Below are 19,341 nucleotides of genomic sequence, written 5' to 3' on the forward strand. Positions count from 1 at the left end.
TCAACTATCTTTGATACATAACGTTAGCAGTAGATGAGGTGTCAGTGTTTTTCTACAGGATTAGCTCTCCATTTATCCATGATGTCAAGCCATGATTTGCAACAAACTGCCAATATAAAGACATTAGGAACATACAATGAATAACTACTTTTTTAAAAGGTGCTATATGTGAGAAGAAAAATAAGAATATAAATCCAGAATTTATAACGCAGACACAACATCCTAAATGATGATGAACTGCTGTTTAGATAATGAAAACCATGTGTCAGAGAAACCTGGAAACATCAATGACGGCTAAGCTGAGAAGGAACAAGAAAAAACACTGGTGCTAACCCATTTACAGACCACAATGGTGCTGACCCATTTACAGATCACAATGGTGCTAACCCATTTACAGATCACAATGGTGCTAACCCATTTACAGATCACAATGGTGCTAACCCATTTACAGATCACAATGTGTGCTAACCCATTTATAGATCACAATGTGTGCTAACCCATTTACAGATCACAATGTGTGCTAACCCATTTACAGATCACAATGTGTGCTAACCCATTTACAGATCACAATGGTGCTAACCCATTTACAGATCACAATGTGTGCTAACCCATTTATAGATCACAATGGTGCTGACCCATTTATAGATCACAATGGTGCTAACCCATTTACAGATCACAATGGTGCTAACCCATTTACAGATCACAATATGTGCTAACCCATTTATAGACCACAATGGTGCTAACCCATTTATATATCACAATGGTGCTGACCCATTTATAGATCACAATGGTGCTAACCCATTTACAGATCACAATGGTGCTAACCCATTTACAGATCACAATATGTGCTAACCCATTTATAGACCACAATGGTGCTAACCCATTTACAGATCACAATATGTGCTAACCCATTTATAGACCACAATGGTGCTAACCCATTTACAGATCACACTGGTGCTAACCCATTTACAGATCACAATGGTGCTAACCCATTTACAGATCACAATATGTGCTAACCCATTTATAGACCACAATGGTGCTAAACCATTTACAGATCACACTGGTGCCAACAGCAATAATAGATTTCCACTGTTGGGGAACTCCCAGACAATAACAGCAAATCCTTTGGGAATCCAGTTCCGATCGACTCTGCCAAGTCAACCTGATGGTCCATGTTTTCATACGTCAGTCCCATCCCTCTGCAAGTTAACTTTTCTTTGATTAAATAAGACATCTCAGGCTTATCCCCCCCCCCAAAAAAAATATATATATAAAAAAACAACCTTGCACTTGACTTTTTCTACTTTTTTTTAAAATTGAGTAAAAATGTACTTACTATGACTGTAATAATTGGTTGTCTCACCTAGCTATCTTAAGATGAATGTACTAACTATAAGTCTCTCTGGATAGCAGCATTTGCTAAATTACTCAAAAGTAAAGGTAAAATGATCAGTGACATAAAACCAAACCTTTTGACCGATTTGTCCTGGAAGTCCATTCTTTCCATCTCTTCCAGATAAACCCTGAGTTGAAGAATGGGAGAAAGAGAGATATTGTCAAACTTAAAGGCACATCAGCTCCTGGTTTGACACCAGAGTACCTATACGTACTGGTTCTCCCGGATGTCCTGCTGGCCCAGGGTGTCCCCTGCCTCCTTTTTCTCCCTGAAATCAGCAAATCATCAAGATTACCAATATTGAAAGGAACAATGAGGCCAACATTTGTCAATATATTTGTCAACTTGAAAGCCCAAGTAGGTTGCTTTTTAACTACTACCTAACCTATACTTTAAGCACAGATCATTGCACCTGTACATTGCACCTGTACATCTCAGTTATCTCAGCATTGCACCTGTACATAGCCCATCTGTAAATAGCCCATCCAACTACCTCATCCCCATACTGTTATTTTTTTTGTTGCTCCTTTGCACCCCAGTATCTCTACTTGCACATTCAGCTGTTGCACATCTATCACTCTAGTGTTTAATTGCTAAATTGTAATTATTTTGCCACTGTGGCCTATTTATTGCCTTACCTCCATTATCTTACCTCATTTGCACTCATTGTATATAGACTTTTTTATTGTGTTATTGACTGTATGTTTGTTTATTTCATGTGTAAATCTGTTGTTGTTTGTGTTGCACTGCTTTGCTTTATCTTGGCCAAGTCACAGTTGTAAATGAAAACTTGTTCTCAACAGATCTACCTGGTTAAATAAAGGTGAAATAAAAAAATAAATATACTGTTAATTTAGCCACTATTGTATATAACCATGTGATAAATGCCAGTGTTGTGATATTCTTACCACTTGGCCATCTTTGCCGGAAAGTCCTGGTCCCCCTGAAAGACCTAAAGAGCCCTGGGAAAGAAATGAAATATACTGAAAGTTTGATAACAAGTTATTAACATGCAACGCTCCTTACCTACCTTTCTCTGATCACATTTGATCAAGTGCCTACGGAAACTGAGGCAGTGAAAGTATTTGAAACTTTACCTATAACACCTGCATTAGCAAAATTACAAGTGACAATATGCTGATAATAAAATAGACGCTGCCTCATAAAAAGAGCTGGTCTCTTGGATTCAAATGGAATTTTTATTACATTTGTATTACATTTTATTTAAAAAAATACATTTTTTTATGTCCAACAATGAAAATGCAAAAAACAAAAATATATATATATATATATATATATATATATATATATATATATATATATATATATATATATATATATATATATATATACATATACAGTGCCTTGCGAAAGTATTCGGCCCCCTTGAACTTTGCGACCTTTTACCACATTTCAGGCTTCAAACATAAAGATATAAAATTTTATTTTTTGTGAAGAATCAACAACAAGTGGGACACAATCATGAAGTGGAACGACATTTATTGGATATTTCAAACTTTTTTAACAAATCAAAAACTGAAAAATTGGGCGTGATTGTGTTCCACTTGTTGTTGATTCTTCACAAAAAAATACAGTTTTATATCTTTATGTTTGAAGCCTGAAATGTGGCAAAAGAAAGGTCGCAAAGTTCAAGGGGGCCGAATACTTTCGCAAGGCACTGTACATACTGTATATATTTATATATATTTTGCTCAGAAAACATGGGGCGTCAAATAAAACCACCCATGTGCCAAATTTGGCCCTCGGGCCGCCAGTTGGAAAACCCTGTTCTATAGAGAATCATACATTTGATAACCTCATTCAGTGAAGCCACTTTTATGGCGTACCTTTTCACCTGCTTGGCCCGATGGTCCAGGTAATCCCGGAACGCCTCTTTCACCCTGAAAAGACAAGAGATTTATACATAAAAGGTGTGTTTGATAAAAGGGATTGTAGATCATTAGAAGTAGCTTTTGATCTGTATTCTGGAATCCAATCATTGGTGATATTGCTTAAAAGCGGGTCTTCAGTGTCATAAAATAGATTATGCCAATAAAACGTAATACTAATGCCCTTTTTTGACCTTCCTACCGAATCACCAGGCCGTCCTTGTTCTCCCTTGTTACCATCAACCCCGCGTCGCCCCTGAAATAGTGAACAGAAAGAGCAGCTCCATTGATTTACCATCAAAAACCCTAGTCTGATAAAAACATAATTTGTTTTAGAGTGCAGCTGATACCTCTGTCCCAGTTGGACCTTGTGGCCCAGGAAATCCTCGGTTGCCAGAGATGCCCTTTATTTAAAAAAGCGGAGAGATGGGAAGTCATGAGATATTCACCCTTTATTAATGTTGCTCATAGATTAAACACATTTATCAGCTGTAGGTTAAATTAAATTGCAACTTTTTAAAACATTCATACATACACACTTCATAAGCTCTTTTTAAGGCTTAACATAGATGTTTCAGAAGTCATTCATAAGGAAATGCTATATGAAGGGAAACAAAGGGGGTTTGATACATTTGAGAAAGCATCAGATATAAGGACCTTTTATATCACTCTTCATGTAGTATTTTTTTATTTCACCTTTTTTTAACCAGGTAAGCCAGATGAGAATAAGTTGTCATTTACAACTGCGACCTGGCCAAGAAAAAGCAAAGCAGTGCGACAAAAACAACAGCACAGAGTTACACATGTCTAAACTTATGACTGGTACTGTATATGTGATAGGGTTGTATAGACATTATGGACAGTGAACATGTTGAATATCTGAAGAATACGTGGATAGAATAGTATATATACAGCAATAGTTCAATTGGATACTCCTTGACTAGAATACAGTATATACTGTACATACTGTATGAAGTGGGTAAAACAGTATGTAAACATTATTAAAGTGATCAGTGTTCCATTATTAAAGTGACCAGTGTTCCATGTCTATTTACATAGGGGAGAAGCCTCTAAGGTGTAGGGTTGAGTAACCGGGTGATAGCCGGCTAGTGATGGCTATTTAACAATCTGATGGCCTTGAGATAGAAGCTGTCAGTCTCTTCAGTCTCTTGGTCCCAGCTTTGATGCACCTCCAACGCCTTCGCCTTCTGGATGATAGCGGGGTGAAAATCCCTTGGCTCGGGTGGATGAAGTCCTTGTTGATCTTTTTTGGCCTTCCTGTGACAGCTGGTGCTGTAGATGTCCTGGAGGGCAGGCAGTGTGCCCCAGGTGATTAATTGGGGTGACCGCACCAACCTCTTGCGGTTACGGACTGTGCAGTTGCCGTACCAGACGGTAATACAGCCTGAAAGGATGCTCACAATCGTACAACTGTAAACGTTTGTGACGGTTTTAGGAGCCAGGCCGAATTTCTTCAGCCTCCTGAGGTTGAAGAGGAGCTGTTGCTCCTTCTTCACAACACTGTCTGTGTGGGTGGACGATTTCAGATTGTCAGTTATCTCAGATTTGCTTTGTTAAAGTCCCCAGCTACAAGTTCGGCCTCGGGATATGTGGCATACAGTTTACACAAAGTCCAGTGTAGTTCCTTAAGAGCCGTTGTGGTATTTGCTTGTGAGGTATTCTAGGTCAAATGAACAAAAGGACTGTTCCTGTACGTTACGACAAGCACACCATGAGTAGTTAATAATGAAACATACACCTCTGCTTTTATTCTGCCCGGAGAGTTCTTTATTCCTGTCTGCGCAATGTACTGAGAACCCAGCTGGCTGTATGGACGAGACAGGAAATCCGGAGAGGGCCATGATTCCGTGAAACAGATTATGTTACAGTCCCTGATGTCTCTCTGGAAGGAGATACTCACCCTGAGCTTGTCTACTTTACTGTCCAGGGACTGAACATTAGCGAGTAATATAACCAGGAGCGGTGGAGGAAGGTGCATGCCTCCAGAGTCAGACTAAAAGTAAACTCTGAATACCTCTTCTCTGCCGGCGGCGTCTTGGAGCAACCTCTGTGATAAGTTCAGTAGAGTTGGGTGGTACGAACAAAGGATCCAATTCAGGAAAGTTGAATTTCTGGTCAAAATGCTGGTGAGTTACCGCCACCCTGATATCCAGAAGTTATTTCTGGCTGTATGTAATAACGCAAAAAAACTGTCTGGGCTTACAATTCTGCATGGATCTTTACCCTTAGTGTCATGGGAAACTAGGCTACTGTACAGGGTACAGTGCCAATTCTGTAATGTCTTTTACACTTTCACACCCATACTTGATTACCCTGCAAGTGGGCACCATTTATTTATTTAATGTACAGTAATTGTGCCGACAAATTCATTGAGGAATATGTTAGGGTTGTCCGAATAAGATAATTATTCTCTACATAATTGCTCAATTCTATTTAATGACTCAAAACAGTAAACGATGTTTACTGAACTCAAAGATTCTTAGTTGCTAAGGATGTTAACATATGCAATAAAACAGCCCCCATGTTTTGGAATAACCTCAAATGTAACATCTGCCCTAACTTCAGTGGTAGGATGACATGTACGGGTTTCATTGTTACATAGTGTAGAATTTGAAATAAACTGATATCTTTCCTCTGACTACAAGTGATGACTTCACAAAACACTTGTGAAAGACACTCTCTCATCACTTTATTGCACTTTTGGAGGAAGATTTGCTTCAACAATGCACTGCCAGTATTCAAAGGCCACAGTATGTTCACAAAGAACATATTGTACTGTAAACTGGTCTACACTTCTCATGACCTCAGTCATCAGTAGAGATCAGTATTGAGTGCAAGTTGAACACCCCACACAGACCAATTTACAGTATATCAAAGCCTCTAATGGAAAAAGCAATGAAAATATATGACTTCAAAATGTCATCCGAACAGCGAGTTGATACATAGTTCATTGACAGAAAACAATGAACAAATTGAAGTCATGAAAATGACTGAAACAATAGGTCTTTTATCCATGATATAGTTTAGGCAGAAAAGAACACAACTTGACCTTGAATAATGATGATATTCAAAAATTGAATTCATATGCCACTTGGGCAAACAATACTGAAAGATTACAGGGCGGTTTCCCCGACACAGATCAAGCCGAGTCCTAACCTAAAAATGACTTTCATTGGAGATTCTCCACTGAGCTTGCTTTTTAGTCCAGGACTAGGCTAAATCTGTGTCCGGGTAACCAGCCCCACAAGTTCAGTGTGATAGTAATAGAGCTGGTACAACCAAACAAGTAATATCAGAAAAAGTGCCACTTGTGTTTTCTGTTCCTGAAGTTATTATGTGAGTATTCACGCAGAGACTGTTACCTTTCATGCTCAACAGATTCAACGAAATCTGACTGCTAACGCACAAACACCTTCTAAATCAAGTTACAAGATTTATCCTGTCACAGTGACGGTTCCCCTGCAAGGTACGATATACTGTACTCTTTCATGGAAACCATGACCATGCATTCCCCTAAAACATTTGCTTCATTCATACAAATGTAATATTCCCCTCAAGGTCTTCATCATGTTTCCATCATAGCTAGCAATCTCAACACACTCTAAGTGGTCTATTCAATTAATTCCGGTAAGACAATTCCGCTCCAACACAAAGAAACCTCGCAGCAACATAGAGCGAAGATATGTAGGCACTTTATCATTAACCTAGACACTGTACTGTATGTCAGAGCGACATTCACCTTCACAAATGAAATGACACATTGTTCTCTTTTTCTTTCTGTTTGATATTACAGAGCATCTCAGGGAGGACATGCTTCAATGACTATCTTCGTGGTCTGTTTCATAATCATTATATTCAGACTACAGGCCACTTAACATAAAATCAGGTGAAGACCCAATATGTTTCAATATCTTCAGTGGCAACCAGACCACTATATCAAAGTCTACTCTCAGTCTCTGCAGATATACTGCATGTTAAAAAAAACTGTGGCAGCAATGATTACTTACATTTGACTACGATCTATTCTAGATAATGTAGATCTGGACGTATTATTTAAAACATAAAGCTTTCCTGCAAATAATGATATATGAATGGTCTCCATCTGGCCCTCCTCATGAGCCCAGTTATCACACCAGTAGGAGTAACAAAGTTTCTCCTGCCTCCCAGTAGGAAGCAACAGCCTTTAGAGTTAGCCAAGTGCTCTTGCCAAGTACTGTACTTTACTGAAGAAATAAGGCCCAAGGGGGTGTGGTACAGTTGAAGTCGAAAGTTTACATACACTTAGGTTGCGGTCATTAAAACTCATTTTTCAACCACTCCACAAATTTCTTGTTAACAAACAATAGTTTTGGCAAGTCAGTTAGGACATCTACTTCTTGCAGGACACAAGTAATTTTTCCAACAATTGTTTGCAGACAAATTATTTCACTTATAATTCACTGTATCACAATTCCAGTGGGTCAGAAGTTTACATACACTAAGTGACTGTGCCTTTAAACAGTTTTGAAAAATCCAGAAAATTATGTCATGGCTTTAGAAGCTTCTGATAGGCTAATTGACATAATTTGAGTGAATTGGAGGTGTACCTGTGTATGTATTTCAAGGCCTACCTTCAAACTCAGTGCCTCTTTGCTTGGCATCATGGGAAAATCAAAATCAATCAACAAGACCTCTACAAGTCTGGTTCATCCTTGGAAGAAATTTCCAAAGGCCTGAAAGTACCACGTTCATCTGTACAAACAATAGTATGCAAGTATTAACACCATGGGACCACGCAGCCGTCATATCGCTCAGGAAGAAGATGCGTTCTGTCTCCTAGAGATGAACATACTTTGGTGCGAAAAGTGAAAATCAATCCCAGAAAAACAGCAAAGGACCCTGTGAAGATGCTGGAGGAAACAGGTACAAAAGTATCTATATCCACAGTAAAACGAGTCCTATATAAACATAACCTGAAAGGCCGCTCAGCAAGGAAGAAGCCACTGCTCCAAAATCGCCAAAGAAAAGCCAGACTACGGCTTGCAACTGCACATGGGGACAAAGATTGTACTTTTTGGAGAAATGTCCTCTGGTCTGATGAAACAAAAATAGAACTGTTTGGCCATAATGACCATCGTTATGTTTGGAGGAAAAAAGGGGGAGGCTTGCAAGCAGAAGAACACCATCCCAACCGTGAAGCATGAGGTGGCAGCATCATCTTGTGGGGGTGCTTTGCTGCAGGAAGGACTGGTGCATTCACAAAATAGATGGCTTCATGAGGATGGAAAATTACGTGGATATATTGAAGCAACATCTCAAGACATCGGTCAGGAAGTTAAAGCTTGGTCACAACTGGGTCTTCCAAATAGACAATGACCCCAAGCATACTTCCAAAGTTGTGGCAAAATGGCTTAAGGACAACAGTCAAATTATTGGAGTGGCCATTACAAAGCCCTGACCTCAATCCCATAGAAAATGTGTGGGCAGAACTGAAAAAGCATGTGCGAGCAAGGAGGCTGTCACGAGTCCGACTGATGGTGGTTTCCCTTCCCGGTCTGGTGGCGCTCGGCGGTCGTCGTCACCGGCCTATTAGCTGCCACTGATTGTCTTTCATCCCCATCCTTGTATGTTTATTGGTAGCACCTGTGTGTATGATTATTTTGTCTTTATTAGACAGCCGGCCCACCTGGTTGTTGTGCGGGATTATTCTTTGTAACCTTCTGCTCTGTATCAGAGGAACGTGTTAGTGCCTAGTCGTGCCTTTTTTGAATCGTCATTTTGACATTCCCTGTGTTTTGGGGCCGTGATCATTGTTAGCACCCTGAGGTGCGTTTAGTGCATTAAAGAGCACAGCATTGTACTCTCTGTCTCCTGCCTTTGACTCCACACCCACAACACCCGGATTGTTACAGAGGCCTACAATACTGGCTCAGTTACATCAGCTCTGTCAGGAGGAATGGGCCAAAATTCACCCAACTTGTTGTGGGAAGCTTGTGGAAGGCTACCCGATACATTTTACCCAAGTTAAACAATTTAAAGGCAATGCTACCAAATACTAATTGAGTGTATGTAAACTTCTGACCCACTGGGAATATGATGAAAGAAATAAAAGCTGAAATAAATGATTCTCTACTATTATTCTGGCATTTCACATTCTTAAAATAAAGTGGTGATCCTAACTGACCTAAAACTGGGAATGTTTACTAGGATTAAATGTCAGGAATTGTGAAAAACTGAGTTTAAATGTATTTGGCTAAGGTGTATGTAAATGTCCGACTTCAACTGTATATAAAATCGAGCACAGAGCCATGCAATCTCCATAAACAAACATTGGCAGTAGAATGGTCTTACTGAAGACCTCAGTGACTTTCAACTTTCGCCCTCAGACTCACATTAAGCATCTCCAATACAAAATAAAATCTAGAATTGGCTTCCTATATCGCAACAAAGCATCCTTCACTCATGCTGCCAAACATACCCTTGTAAAACTGACCATCCTACTAATCCTCAACACTCTACTCAACAAACTGGATGCAGTCTATCACAGTGCCATCCGTTTTGTCACCAAAGCCCCATACACTACCCACCATTGCGACCTGTACGCTCTCGTTGGTTGGCCCTCGCTTCATACTCGTCGCCAAACCCACTGGCTACAGGTTATCTACACGTCTCTGCTAGGTAAAGCCCCGCCTTATCTCAGCTCACTGGTCACCATAGCAGCAAGCGCTCCAGTAGGTATATCTCACTAGTCACCCCCAAAGCCAATTACTCCTTTGGTCGTCTTTCCTTCCAGTTCTCTGCTGCCCATGACCGGAACGAATTGCAAAAATCTCTGAAGCTGGAGACTCACATCTCCCTCACTAGCTTTAAGCACCAGCTGTCAGAGCAGTTTACAGATCACTGCACCTGTACTTAGCCTATTTGTAAACAGCCCATCTATCCACCTACCTCATCCCCATACTGGTATTTATTTATTTTGCTCCTTTGCACCCCAGTATCTCTACCTGCACATTCATCTTCTGCCGATCTACCATTCCAGTGTTTAATTGCTATATTGTAATTACTTCGCCATCATGGCCTATTTATTTCCTTAACTTACCTTATTTGCACTCACTGTATATAGACTTTTTGTTTTCTTTTGTTCTACTGTATTATTGACTGTATGTTTTTTTTATTCAATGTGTAACTCTGTCTTGTTGTATGTGTCGAATTGCTACGCTTTATCTTGGCCAGGTCGCAGTTGCAAATGAGAACTTGTTCTCAACTAGCCTACCTAGTTAAATAAAGGTGAAATAAATAAAAAATTAAAACGTCATAGGATTCCACCTTTCCAACAAGTCAGCTTGTAAAATTTCTGCCCTGCTAGAGCTGCCCGGTCAGCTGTTATTGTTTGGTGAAAATATCTAGGAGCAACAACGGCTCAGTCGCGAAGTGGTAGGCCACACAAGCTCACAGAACGTGATCACCTATCTGTCCTTGGTTGCAACACTCACATCCAAGTTCCAAACTGCCTCTGCAAGCAACGTCAGTACAATAACTGTTTGTCGGGAGCTTCATTAAATGGGTTTCCATGGCTGAGCAGCCACACACAAGCCTAAGATCACTATGCGCAATGCCAAGCATCGGCTGGAGTGGTGTAAAGCTCGCCACCATTTGACTCTGGAGCAGTGGAAACACGTTCTCTGGAGTGATGAATCATGCTTCACCATCTGGCAGTCTGACAAACTAATCTGGGTTTGGCGGATGCCATTAGAACGCTACCTTCCCCAATGCATAGTGCCAACCGTAAGGTTTGGAGGAGGAGGAATAATGGTCTGGAGCTATTTTTCATTGTTCGTGCTAGGCCCCTTAGTTCCAGTGAAGGGAAATCTTAACTCAGCATCACAATGACATTCTTGATGATTCTGTGCTTCCAACTTTGTGGCAACATTTCGGGGAAGGCCCTTTCCTGTTTCAGCATGACAAAAATCGAGATTGTGGTGGAATAACTTGACTTTGCACGTACAGAGCCCTGACCTCAACCCCATCTTACACCTTTGGGACGAATTGGAACGCCAACTGCGAGCCAGGCCTAGTCGCCCAATATCAGTGCCCAACCTTACTAATGCTTTTGTGGCTGAATGGAAGCAAGTCCCCGTTCCAACATCTAATGGAAACCCTTCCGAGAAGAGTGGAGGCTGTTATAGCAGCAAAGAGGGGAACAACTACATATTAATGCCCATGATTTAGGAATGAGATGTTCAATGAGCAGGTGTCCACATACTTTTGGTCACCTATAAAATGGCGCGGAGAACATGGCTAATATTTTACATTCTCCCAACCAATTGTGCAATTTTTATTTTTTAAATTGCGTTTTGTGTGACTTATTTTTTAACTTATTGTGTACATAATGTTACTGCTACTGTCTCTTATGACTGAAAATAACTTCTGGACATCAGAAAAGCGATTACTCACCGCAGACTGGAAGAAACCTTTAACGATTCGGACGAGAAGAATATCTTGCTTTCACTGGAACAGGCCCAGATCCACGCCTTTTGCGTGAAGAAAAGACGCTAGAAAAGGGGACGCAGATCGGGGATCCTTCTGAGAAGCCGGAGGCAAGCGAGTAAACTCCCAATGCCTTCCAATCTCCTTGCTAACGTGCAAATAAAATGTATGACCGAAGATTATCCTACCAACGGGACATTAAAACCTGTAACATCTTGTTTCACCGAGATGTGGCTGAGCAAAGAAACGGACAATATAGAGCTGGTGGGATTTTCCATGCACTGGCAGAACAGAGACGCGACTGCTGGTTAGAAGAGGGGTGGGGGTGTGTGTCTTTTTGTCAATAACAGCTGGTAGTAATCTGGATGCTTATAAGAAATCCCGCTATGCCCTCAGACAAACCATGAAACAAGCAAAGCGTCAATACAGGATTAAGATTGAATCCTACTACACTGGCTCTGACGCTCGTCGGATGTGACAGGACTTGAAAACTATTACGGACTACAAAGAGAAACCCAGACGCTAGCTGTCCAGTGACGCGAGCCTACCAGACGAGCTAAACGCTTTTTATGATTGCTTTGAGGCAAGCAACACTGAAGCATGCACGAGAGCACCAGCTGTTCTGTGAATGTTGAGCTTTAAACAGGTCAACATTCACAAAACCGCTGGGCCAGATGGATTACCAGGACTTGGATTACCAGTACACAAAGCATGCACGGACCAACTGTCAAGTGTCTTCACTGACATTTTCAACCTCTCCCTGACCGAGTCTGTAATACCTACAAGTTTCAAGCAGACCACCATAGTCCCTGTGCCCAAGGAAGCGAAGGTAACCTGGCTAAATGATTACTGCCCCGTGGCACTCACGTCGGTAGCCATGAAGTGCTTTGAAAGGCTGGTCATGGCTCATATCAACAGCATCATCCCGGACACCCTAGACCCACTCCAATTCGCATACCGCACCAACAGATCCACAGAGGACACAATCTCAATGGCACTCCACACCGCCCATTCTCACCTAGAAAAAAGGAACACCTATGTGAGAATGCTGTTCATCGACTACAGCGCAGCGTTCAACACCATAGTGGTCATGAAGTTCATCATTAAGCTAAGGACTCTGGGACTAAACACCTCCCTCTACAACTGGATCCTGGACTTCCTGATGGGCCACCACCAGCTGGTAAGAGTAGGTAACAACACATCTGCCACGCTGATCCTTAACACTAGGGCCCATCAGAGGTGTGTACTTAGTCCCCTCTTGTATTCCCTGTTCACCCACGACTGCGTGGCCAAACACGACTCCGACACCATCATTAAGTTTGCTGACGACACAACGGCGGTAGGCCTGATCACCGACAATGATGAGACGGCCTATAGGGAGGAGGTCAGAGACCTGGCAGTGTGATGCCAGGACAACAACCTCTCCCTCAACATGAGCAAGACAAAGGAGCTGATCGTGGACTACAGGAAAAGGCGGGCCCTACAGGCCCCCATTAACATCGACGGGGCTGTAGTGAAGCGGGTCGAGAGTTTCAAGTTCCTTGGTGTCCACATCACCAACGAACTATCATGGTCCAAACATACCAAGACAGTCGTGAAGAGAGCATGACAAAACCTTTTCCCCTCAGGAGACTGAAAAGATTTGGCATGGGCCCCCAGATCCTCAAAAGGTTCTACAGCTGCACCCTCGAGAGCATGGTATGTTGCCTGGTATGGCAACTGCTCGGCATCTGACCGTAAGGAGCTACAGAGGGCGGTACCGGATCGCCAAGTCTAGGACCAAAAGGCTCCTCAACAGCTTCTACTTCCAAGCCATTAGACTGCTGAACAATTCATAAAAATCGCCCCCGGACTATTTACATTGACAACCACCCCATCTTGTACACTGCTGCTACTCACTGTTTGTTTGCTACCTATGCATAGTCACTTTGCCCCCACCTACATGTACAGATTACCTCAACTAGCCTGTATCCCTGCACACTGACTCTGCACCGGTGCACCCTGTATATAGCCTCATTATTGTTATTCTTATTGTGTTACTTTTTTATTATTACTTTTTATTTTAGCCTAAATATTTTCTTCTTCTTAAACTGCACTGTTTAAGAAGAAGAAAATATTTAGGCTAAAATAAAAAGTAATAATAAAAAAGTAAGTAAGCATTTCACGGTAAAGTCTACACTTGTTGAATTTGGCGCATGTGGCAAATAAAGTTTGATTTGATATAGAATAAACCACTTTTCCTTTCATTTTAAAAACGTGGAAATGTCCTGGAATCCTTGACAGGCAAATCCTATTGGAGAAAGGGTGCCATTAGCACAACTATGTACTGTGCATCTCTCCAGGTGTGCCATTTAACCGTTACAACTGAATTATCTTGATATTCAAGAGCTCCAATTGGCATCTGACTGATTTGAATACCCATTCAACAATGTCCCATATAGCAGTGCATCCATTATTGATACATTGATTTTCTCCAAAGTGTTGGATTCTGATGAGTGTTGAGTGAGTTTATTTTTGAATATAAAATGATGGAGTACTCACAGGCTTACCATCAGCACCAGCAGGACCAGCTTGACCGGGCCTTCCCATTGTTCCTGCTTCCCCCTGAAAGAGAAAACAGCAGCTTATTGACTGGACCATTTGGACCTTAAAACAATGTAAGTGCACCACTCATGAAACCGTTGAACTACTCAGAAACCGTTTTTCGATTGCATGCTGCAAATTGTTTTAAAACATGTTCTTTGTGAGGAGCATCAAACAGTAATGGTTTTGACCTTTCCTGGAAAATGTTATGTCACGGCTTTACTGAATATCAGTAAAACACATCTTTCCAAGTGCATGTCTCAGCAGGATAGGTTTAACTTTACTTTATTCAAGATGCCATTTATTACAATTCCTGTTAATATATCAGCCCAAAATGTCCATCTGTGAACCAGCCATGCTTGGATCTAGCATGCTTTGGATCTACCATCAAAACCTTGTTGAGCAATCTTTTCCTGTTGAAAATCTTTTCCTGTTGAAAAACAAGATTTGCACCCATCCATGACCATGCCCTTATAAACACAAACATGTCTGAAACCTACACTCTTATAGAATAAAGGGACCAGTTGCTATGGTAATATTGCTTAAAGGTACGCTACTTCAAAGCTTTAGTGTTAGTTTTAACATCTTATAATTATTAGGCACATGCTCTGTGAACCATGAAATGGGTCACAGAGCATTTTATTTTGTGGCCCATTTCAGTAAATGTAATTTTGCCTAGAAGCCAGTCTGTTTCTACTTTTAGTCAACGTGTCATTCTCTTGCCAGACAGTCTGGAACTAGTCCTATTATTTCCATCAATAAGGACGTAGGACAGTGGGGCAGGTGTTATTGATAACATCTCCAACCACAACCCAATCACTTGCATTGCTGTCACCTTGATGTACTGTAGGCAGACAGCCACATCTGCTTCAACCTTATCTTTCTACTTGGCTGTACTTACATGGTGTTGGACGAATTGCTCATGCAAGTCGCAGGGAGAAAAAACATTTAGTTACAAAACTGTTCAAATGTGGAATGCTTTCAGAAGTGTATTTGATTTGCACAGCAGCATGTTCCGGATGGAAGGAATTGACACTGGATTTAGAAACTGGCAAGTCTCGGGGTGTAAGCCTTTTGACTGACCTTAATGCCTGGAAGGCCAGGGGGTCCGGGAGGACAGGTACAGGGTTCTGGAGTGGGGTCCACGTCTATATCACCAGGGCCGTTTGCACACTGGAATAAACAAGAAACACATCATTCACTAATCACACATTACATAGCTTTCACTAAGCTAAACTATTAATACATTATTTATCTGATTTCCTGCTAACAGACACTCAGACAACAGAAGCCAAGAGAGTGCGTTCAGTTCATGTCTCTTAGCAGCAGCCTTATCATTTAGCTTTCAGCAGCCCAGAAGCATTGACACAGCAGACACTACCAACAAAATGACTTTGTAAACGTTCAGTTGAAGTTGGAAGTTTATATACACCTTAGCCAAATACATTTAAACTCAGCTTTTCACAATTTCTGACATTTAATCTTAGTAGAAATTCCCTGTTTTAGGTCAGTTAGGATCACCACTTTATTTTAAGAATGTGGAATGTCAGAATAATGGTAGAGAGAATTATTTATTTCAGCTTTTATTTCTTTCATCACATTCCCAGTGGGTCATAAGTTTACATACAATCAATAAGTAGAATTACTTTTAAATTGTTTAACTTGGGTCAAACATTTCAGGTAGCCTTCTACCAGCTTCCCACAATTAGTTGGGTGAATTTTGTCCCATTCCTCCTGACAAAGCTGGTGTAACTGAGTCAGGTTTGTTGGCCTCCGTGCTCGCACACGCTTTTTCAGTTCTGCCCACAAATGTTCTATAGGATGTGGTCAGGGCTTTGTGATGGCCACTCCAATTCCTTGACCTTGTTGTCCTTAAGCCATTTTCCACAACTTTGGAAGTATGCTTGGGGTCATTGTCCATTTGGAAGACCCATTTTTCAATGACAGCCTCGGAACAGTGGGTTAACTGCCTTGTTCAGGGGCATCTCCTCAGTTAGGGGATTCGACCAACGCTCTAACCACTAGGCTACCTGACACCCCAGGTATGACGGCTGCGTGGTCCCATGGTGTCTATACTTGTGTACTATTGTTTGTACAGATGAATGTGGTACCTTCAGGCGTTTGGAAATTGCTCCCAAGGATGAACCAGACTTGTGGAGGTCTACAATTGTTTTTCTGAGGTCTTGGCTGATTTCTTTTGACTTTCCCATGATGACAAGCAAAGAGGCACTGCGTTTGAAGGTAGTCCTTGAAATACATACACAGGTACACCTCCAATTCACTCAAATTATGTCAATTAGCCAATCAGAAGCTTCTAAAGCCATTACATCATTTTCTGGAATTTGCCAAGCTGTTTAAAGGCACAGTCAACTTAGTGTATGTAATCTTCTGACCCACAGGAATTGTGATACCGTGAATATAAGTGAAATAATCTGTCTGTAAACAATTGTTGGGAAAATGACTTGTGTCAAGCACAAAGTAGATGTCCTAACTGACTTGTCAAAACTATAGTTTGTTAACAAGAAATTTGTGGAGTGGTTGACAAACAAGTTTTAATGACTCCAACCTAAGTGTATGTAAATTTCCGACTTCAACTGTAGTTCTAGAGACAAGGGGCTATATTACACGTTTATAGCAAGAAACAAACACACCTTAGCTGTGTTTGAATACTCATACTAACCGCACTAACCATACTTTTTGTGACGTAAATTGAGTACAGTATGTAGTATGCTTATTGGTCATAGTATGGATAGAGTTAGTATGCTAAAAGTTCCTGGATGTTGTACTACCGTACATTTGCCAAAATACAAAGTATACACGCAGTGGACACTGTTTCCGTACTTTTAGGGCCCATAATGTAATTCTTCAAGAAATGGGCAGGGCTTCACAACGTTTTTCAGATTTGAAGGAAATGGCGGAAGAAATATGTAGCCGAAGTCCGACGAGAGTGGATACAAATGAATTGTTTTAAATAATTACGACAAATGTTAAGAAAATGTTGAGCAATGTAATAAAGTAATAACTTTTTAAATTACTTACGCTACACGTTATGTTGGCTGACAATGTGTTGGCTACACTATCCTTACGAACCGCAAAGCATATCATTACATCAGTAGGTACTACCGGCAATGTTAGCTAGCTACCTCGTTAGTTGGCTACTAATACATCGAACTTGCCAGTATATTAATTATATGCTATCTAACTACCCAAAGTTTATTGACTTAATTATTCACGTCAGTCTTAGCTAGGCGGTATAGTCGTTGTGCGTTCTCAATGGACAGAAATTAGCTCTGGCTATCAACTCCGATTACAGAGCACTCTCGTCTCAGTGTGCCAGAGCGCAGAATAACTCATTTACGAACGCTCAACACCTGTTTATATGGCCGGTGTCAGTAAACGTCAGCAAAAAAGCTAATTAAATTGTTGCCAGCAGCACAGTTACAGTCACCAAGACTCTGGATAACATAAAAACAGTCTTACCAGCTCTGCTATGGTGAGTAAAATGGTTAGAGGGAGGTGTTTTCTCATTTGTGTCTGGAAGTAGCTAGCCAGTTCGCTTGTGTGCTTGACTGCAGTGCTGGTGTGATGGTCAGAACACTCGGAACAACCCTACTCCTCAGCCAGTGTGCGCTCTGAATGCTCAGAGAGGGGAAACACTCAGAAGTTAGGAATGGACAATCTGACAACGCTCTGAATTTAAGAATTCCCAGCGCGCACTCTGGCTCTCCAGATTAAATTTTCAAACACAAACATGTCTAGTTACTAATTTGTTATGCTAACAAGCTAGCAAGAGGTTGCATAGCAACAGAATCAACTTCCGGTAGACAGGCGTAGCGCTAGTATGCTCAACTGAAAGGATAGCATTCGTTTACAGTATACTGAACTAATAGTATATAGTATGTAGTGTATACTCATTAAGTATGTAGAATACAGTATGTTACTATGGGTATTCAAACACAGCACTTTAATTAATTCAAATAAGTAAAGAATATTAGCTTAGACTCACTTACCCTGAAATCCATAAAATTCCATGTAACTACAGGTATGTGCAACCTAATGTAAAGTGTGCCTAAACGCTATTACTATGTGATTACAAAGCAGTTACTTTGTCACTACATGTTATTACAATGTTATAACTACAGTTATTCCTGTGTAGTTACATAGGTATATGGGTAACTTAAGGTAAAGTGTTGTTGCAAAAGACCATGCAATAAAATAAGTCTTACCTCTAGTGATGAAAATGAAACTAGGGGTTTCTTTGTAATAAAGCAAAGCCATCAGCCAAAATACATACCTCTCCATCCTGGAAATAAAAGGAGCGAGATTATGTCATTGAAGCACCTGGCAACCTGTAATCTCACCATAATAGACCAATCCATTAAGACAATAACACAGGTTGAATTGAAGGTCAAATAAGCATTGCAAGTCATGCCGGGAGTGACAGAAAGAGAGAGAGAGAGAGAGAGAGAGAGAGAGAGAGAGAGAGAGATGTTGGCATGCGGAGGTGTATTTTCAGTACGTTGCTCTCTCTCTTTGTTGCTCCCAAACTGAAATCCAGAAACACAGATTCAAAACAGTGGTCAGGCATTGTGGATTAGTAGTGAAATAAATAGCCAAGCCAGTGGAGCATTTGGCCACTGCTTCACAAACAAAATAAATAAAATGTTATTTGTCACATGCACCGAATACAACAGATGTAGTAGACCTTACTGTGAACTGCTTACAAGCCCTTAACCAACAATGCCATTTTAAGCAAATAGAGTTAAGAAAATATTTACTAAATAAACTAAAGTAAAAAAAGAAAAGTAAAGTAAGGAATAAAATAACAGTAATGAGGCTATATACAGGGGATACCGGTACCAAGTCAAGGTGCGTGGGTACTGGTTAGTTGAGGTCATTTGTACATGTAGGTAGAGGTATTGTGACTATGCATAGATAATACACAACGAGTAGCAGCAGTGTAAAAACAAAGGGGGGTGGGTGGGG

At 40.9% G+C, this 19,341-nt stretch overlaps 1 protein-coding gene across 2 annotated transcripts in view; it reads right to left on the reverse strand.

Annotated features, from left to right (window-relative positions):
• LOC135512149 (collagen alpha-1(XXI) chain-like) overlaps positions 1-19,341 on the reverse strand; it is a 60,518-nt gene that overhangs the window by 20,178 nt on the left and 20,999 nt on the right. Inside the window, exons 8-16 of one of the 2 annotated variants that reach the window (XM_064933860.1) lie at positions 18,650-18,658; positions 15,439-15,528; positions 14,314-14,376; positions 3,636-3,689; positions 3,488-3,541; positions 3,244-3,297; positions 2,305-2,358; positions 1,611-1,664; positions 1,470-1,523 (exon numbers count right to left, since the gene is read on the reverse strand). In XM_064933860.1, coding sequence (XP_064789932.1) covers positions 1,470-1,523; positions 1,611-1,664; positions 2,305-2,358; positions 3,244-3,297; positions 3,488-3,541; positions 3,636-3,689; positions 14,314-14,376; positions 15,439-15,528; positions 18,650-18,658 — 486 coding nt within the window. The remainder of the gene's footprint in view (positions 1-1,469; positions 1,524-1,610; positions 1,665-2,304; positions 2,359-3,243; positions 3,298-3,487; positions 3,542-3,635; positions 3,690-14,313; positions 14,377-15,438; positions 15,529-18,649; positions 18,659-19,341) is intronic. The other variant, XM_064933859.1, reaches the window with a different exon arrangement.

The sequence above is a fragment of the Oncorhynchus masou genome, chromosome 24 (genome assembly GCF_036934945.1).
Source record: "Oncorhynchus masou masou isolate Uvic2021 chromosome 24, UVic_Omas_1.1, whole genome shotgun sequence".
NCBI classification, from domain to species: domain Eukaryota; kingdom Metazoa; phylum Chordata; class Actinopteri; order Salmoniformes; family Salmonidae; genus Oncorhynchus; species Oncorhynchus masou.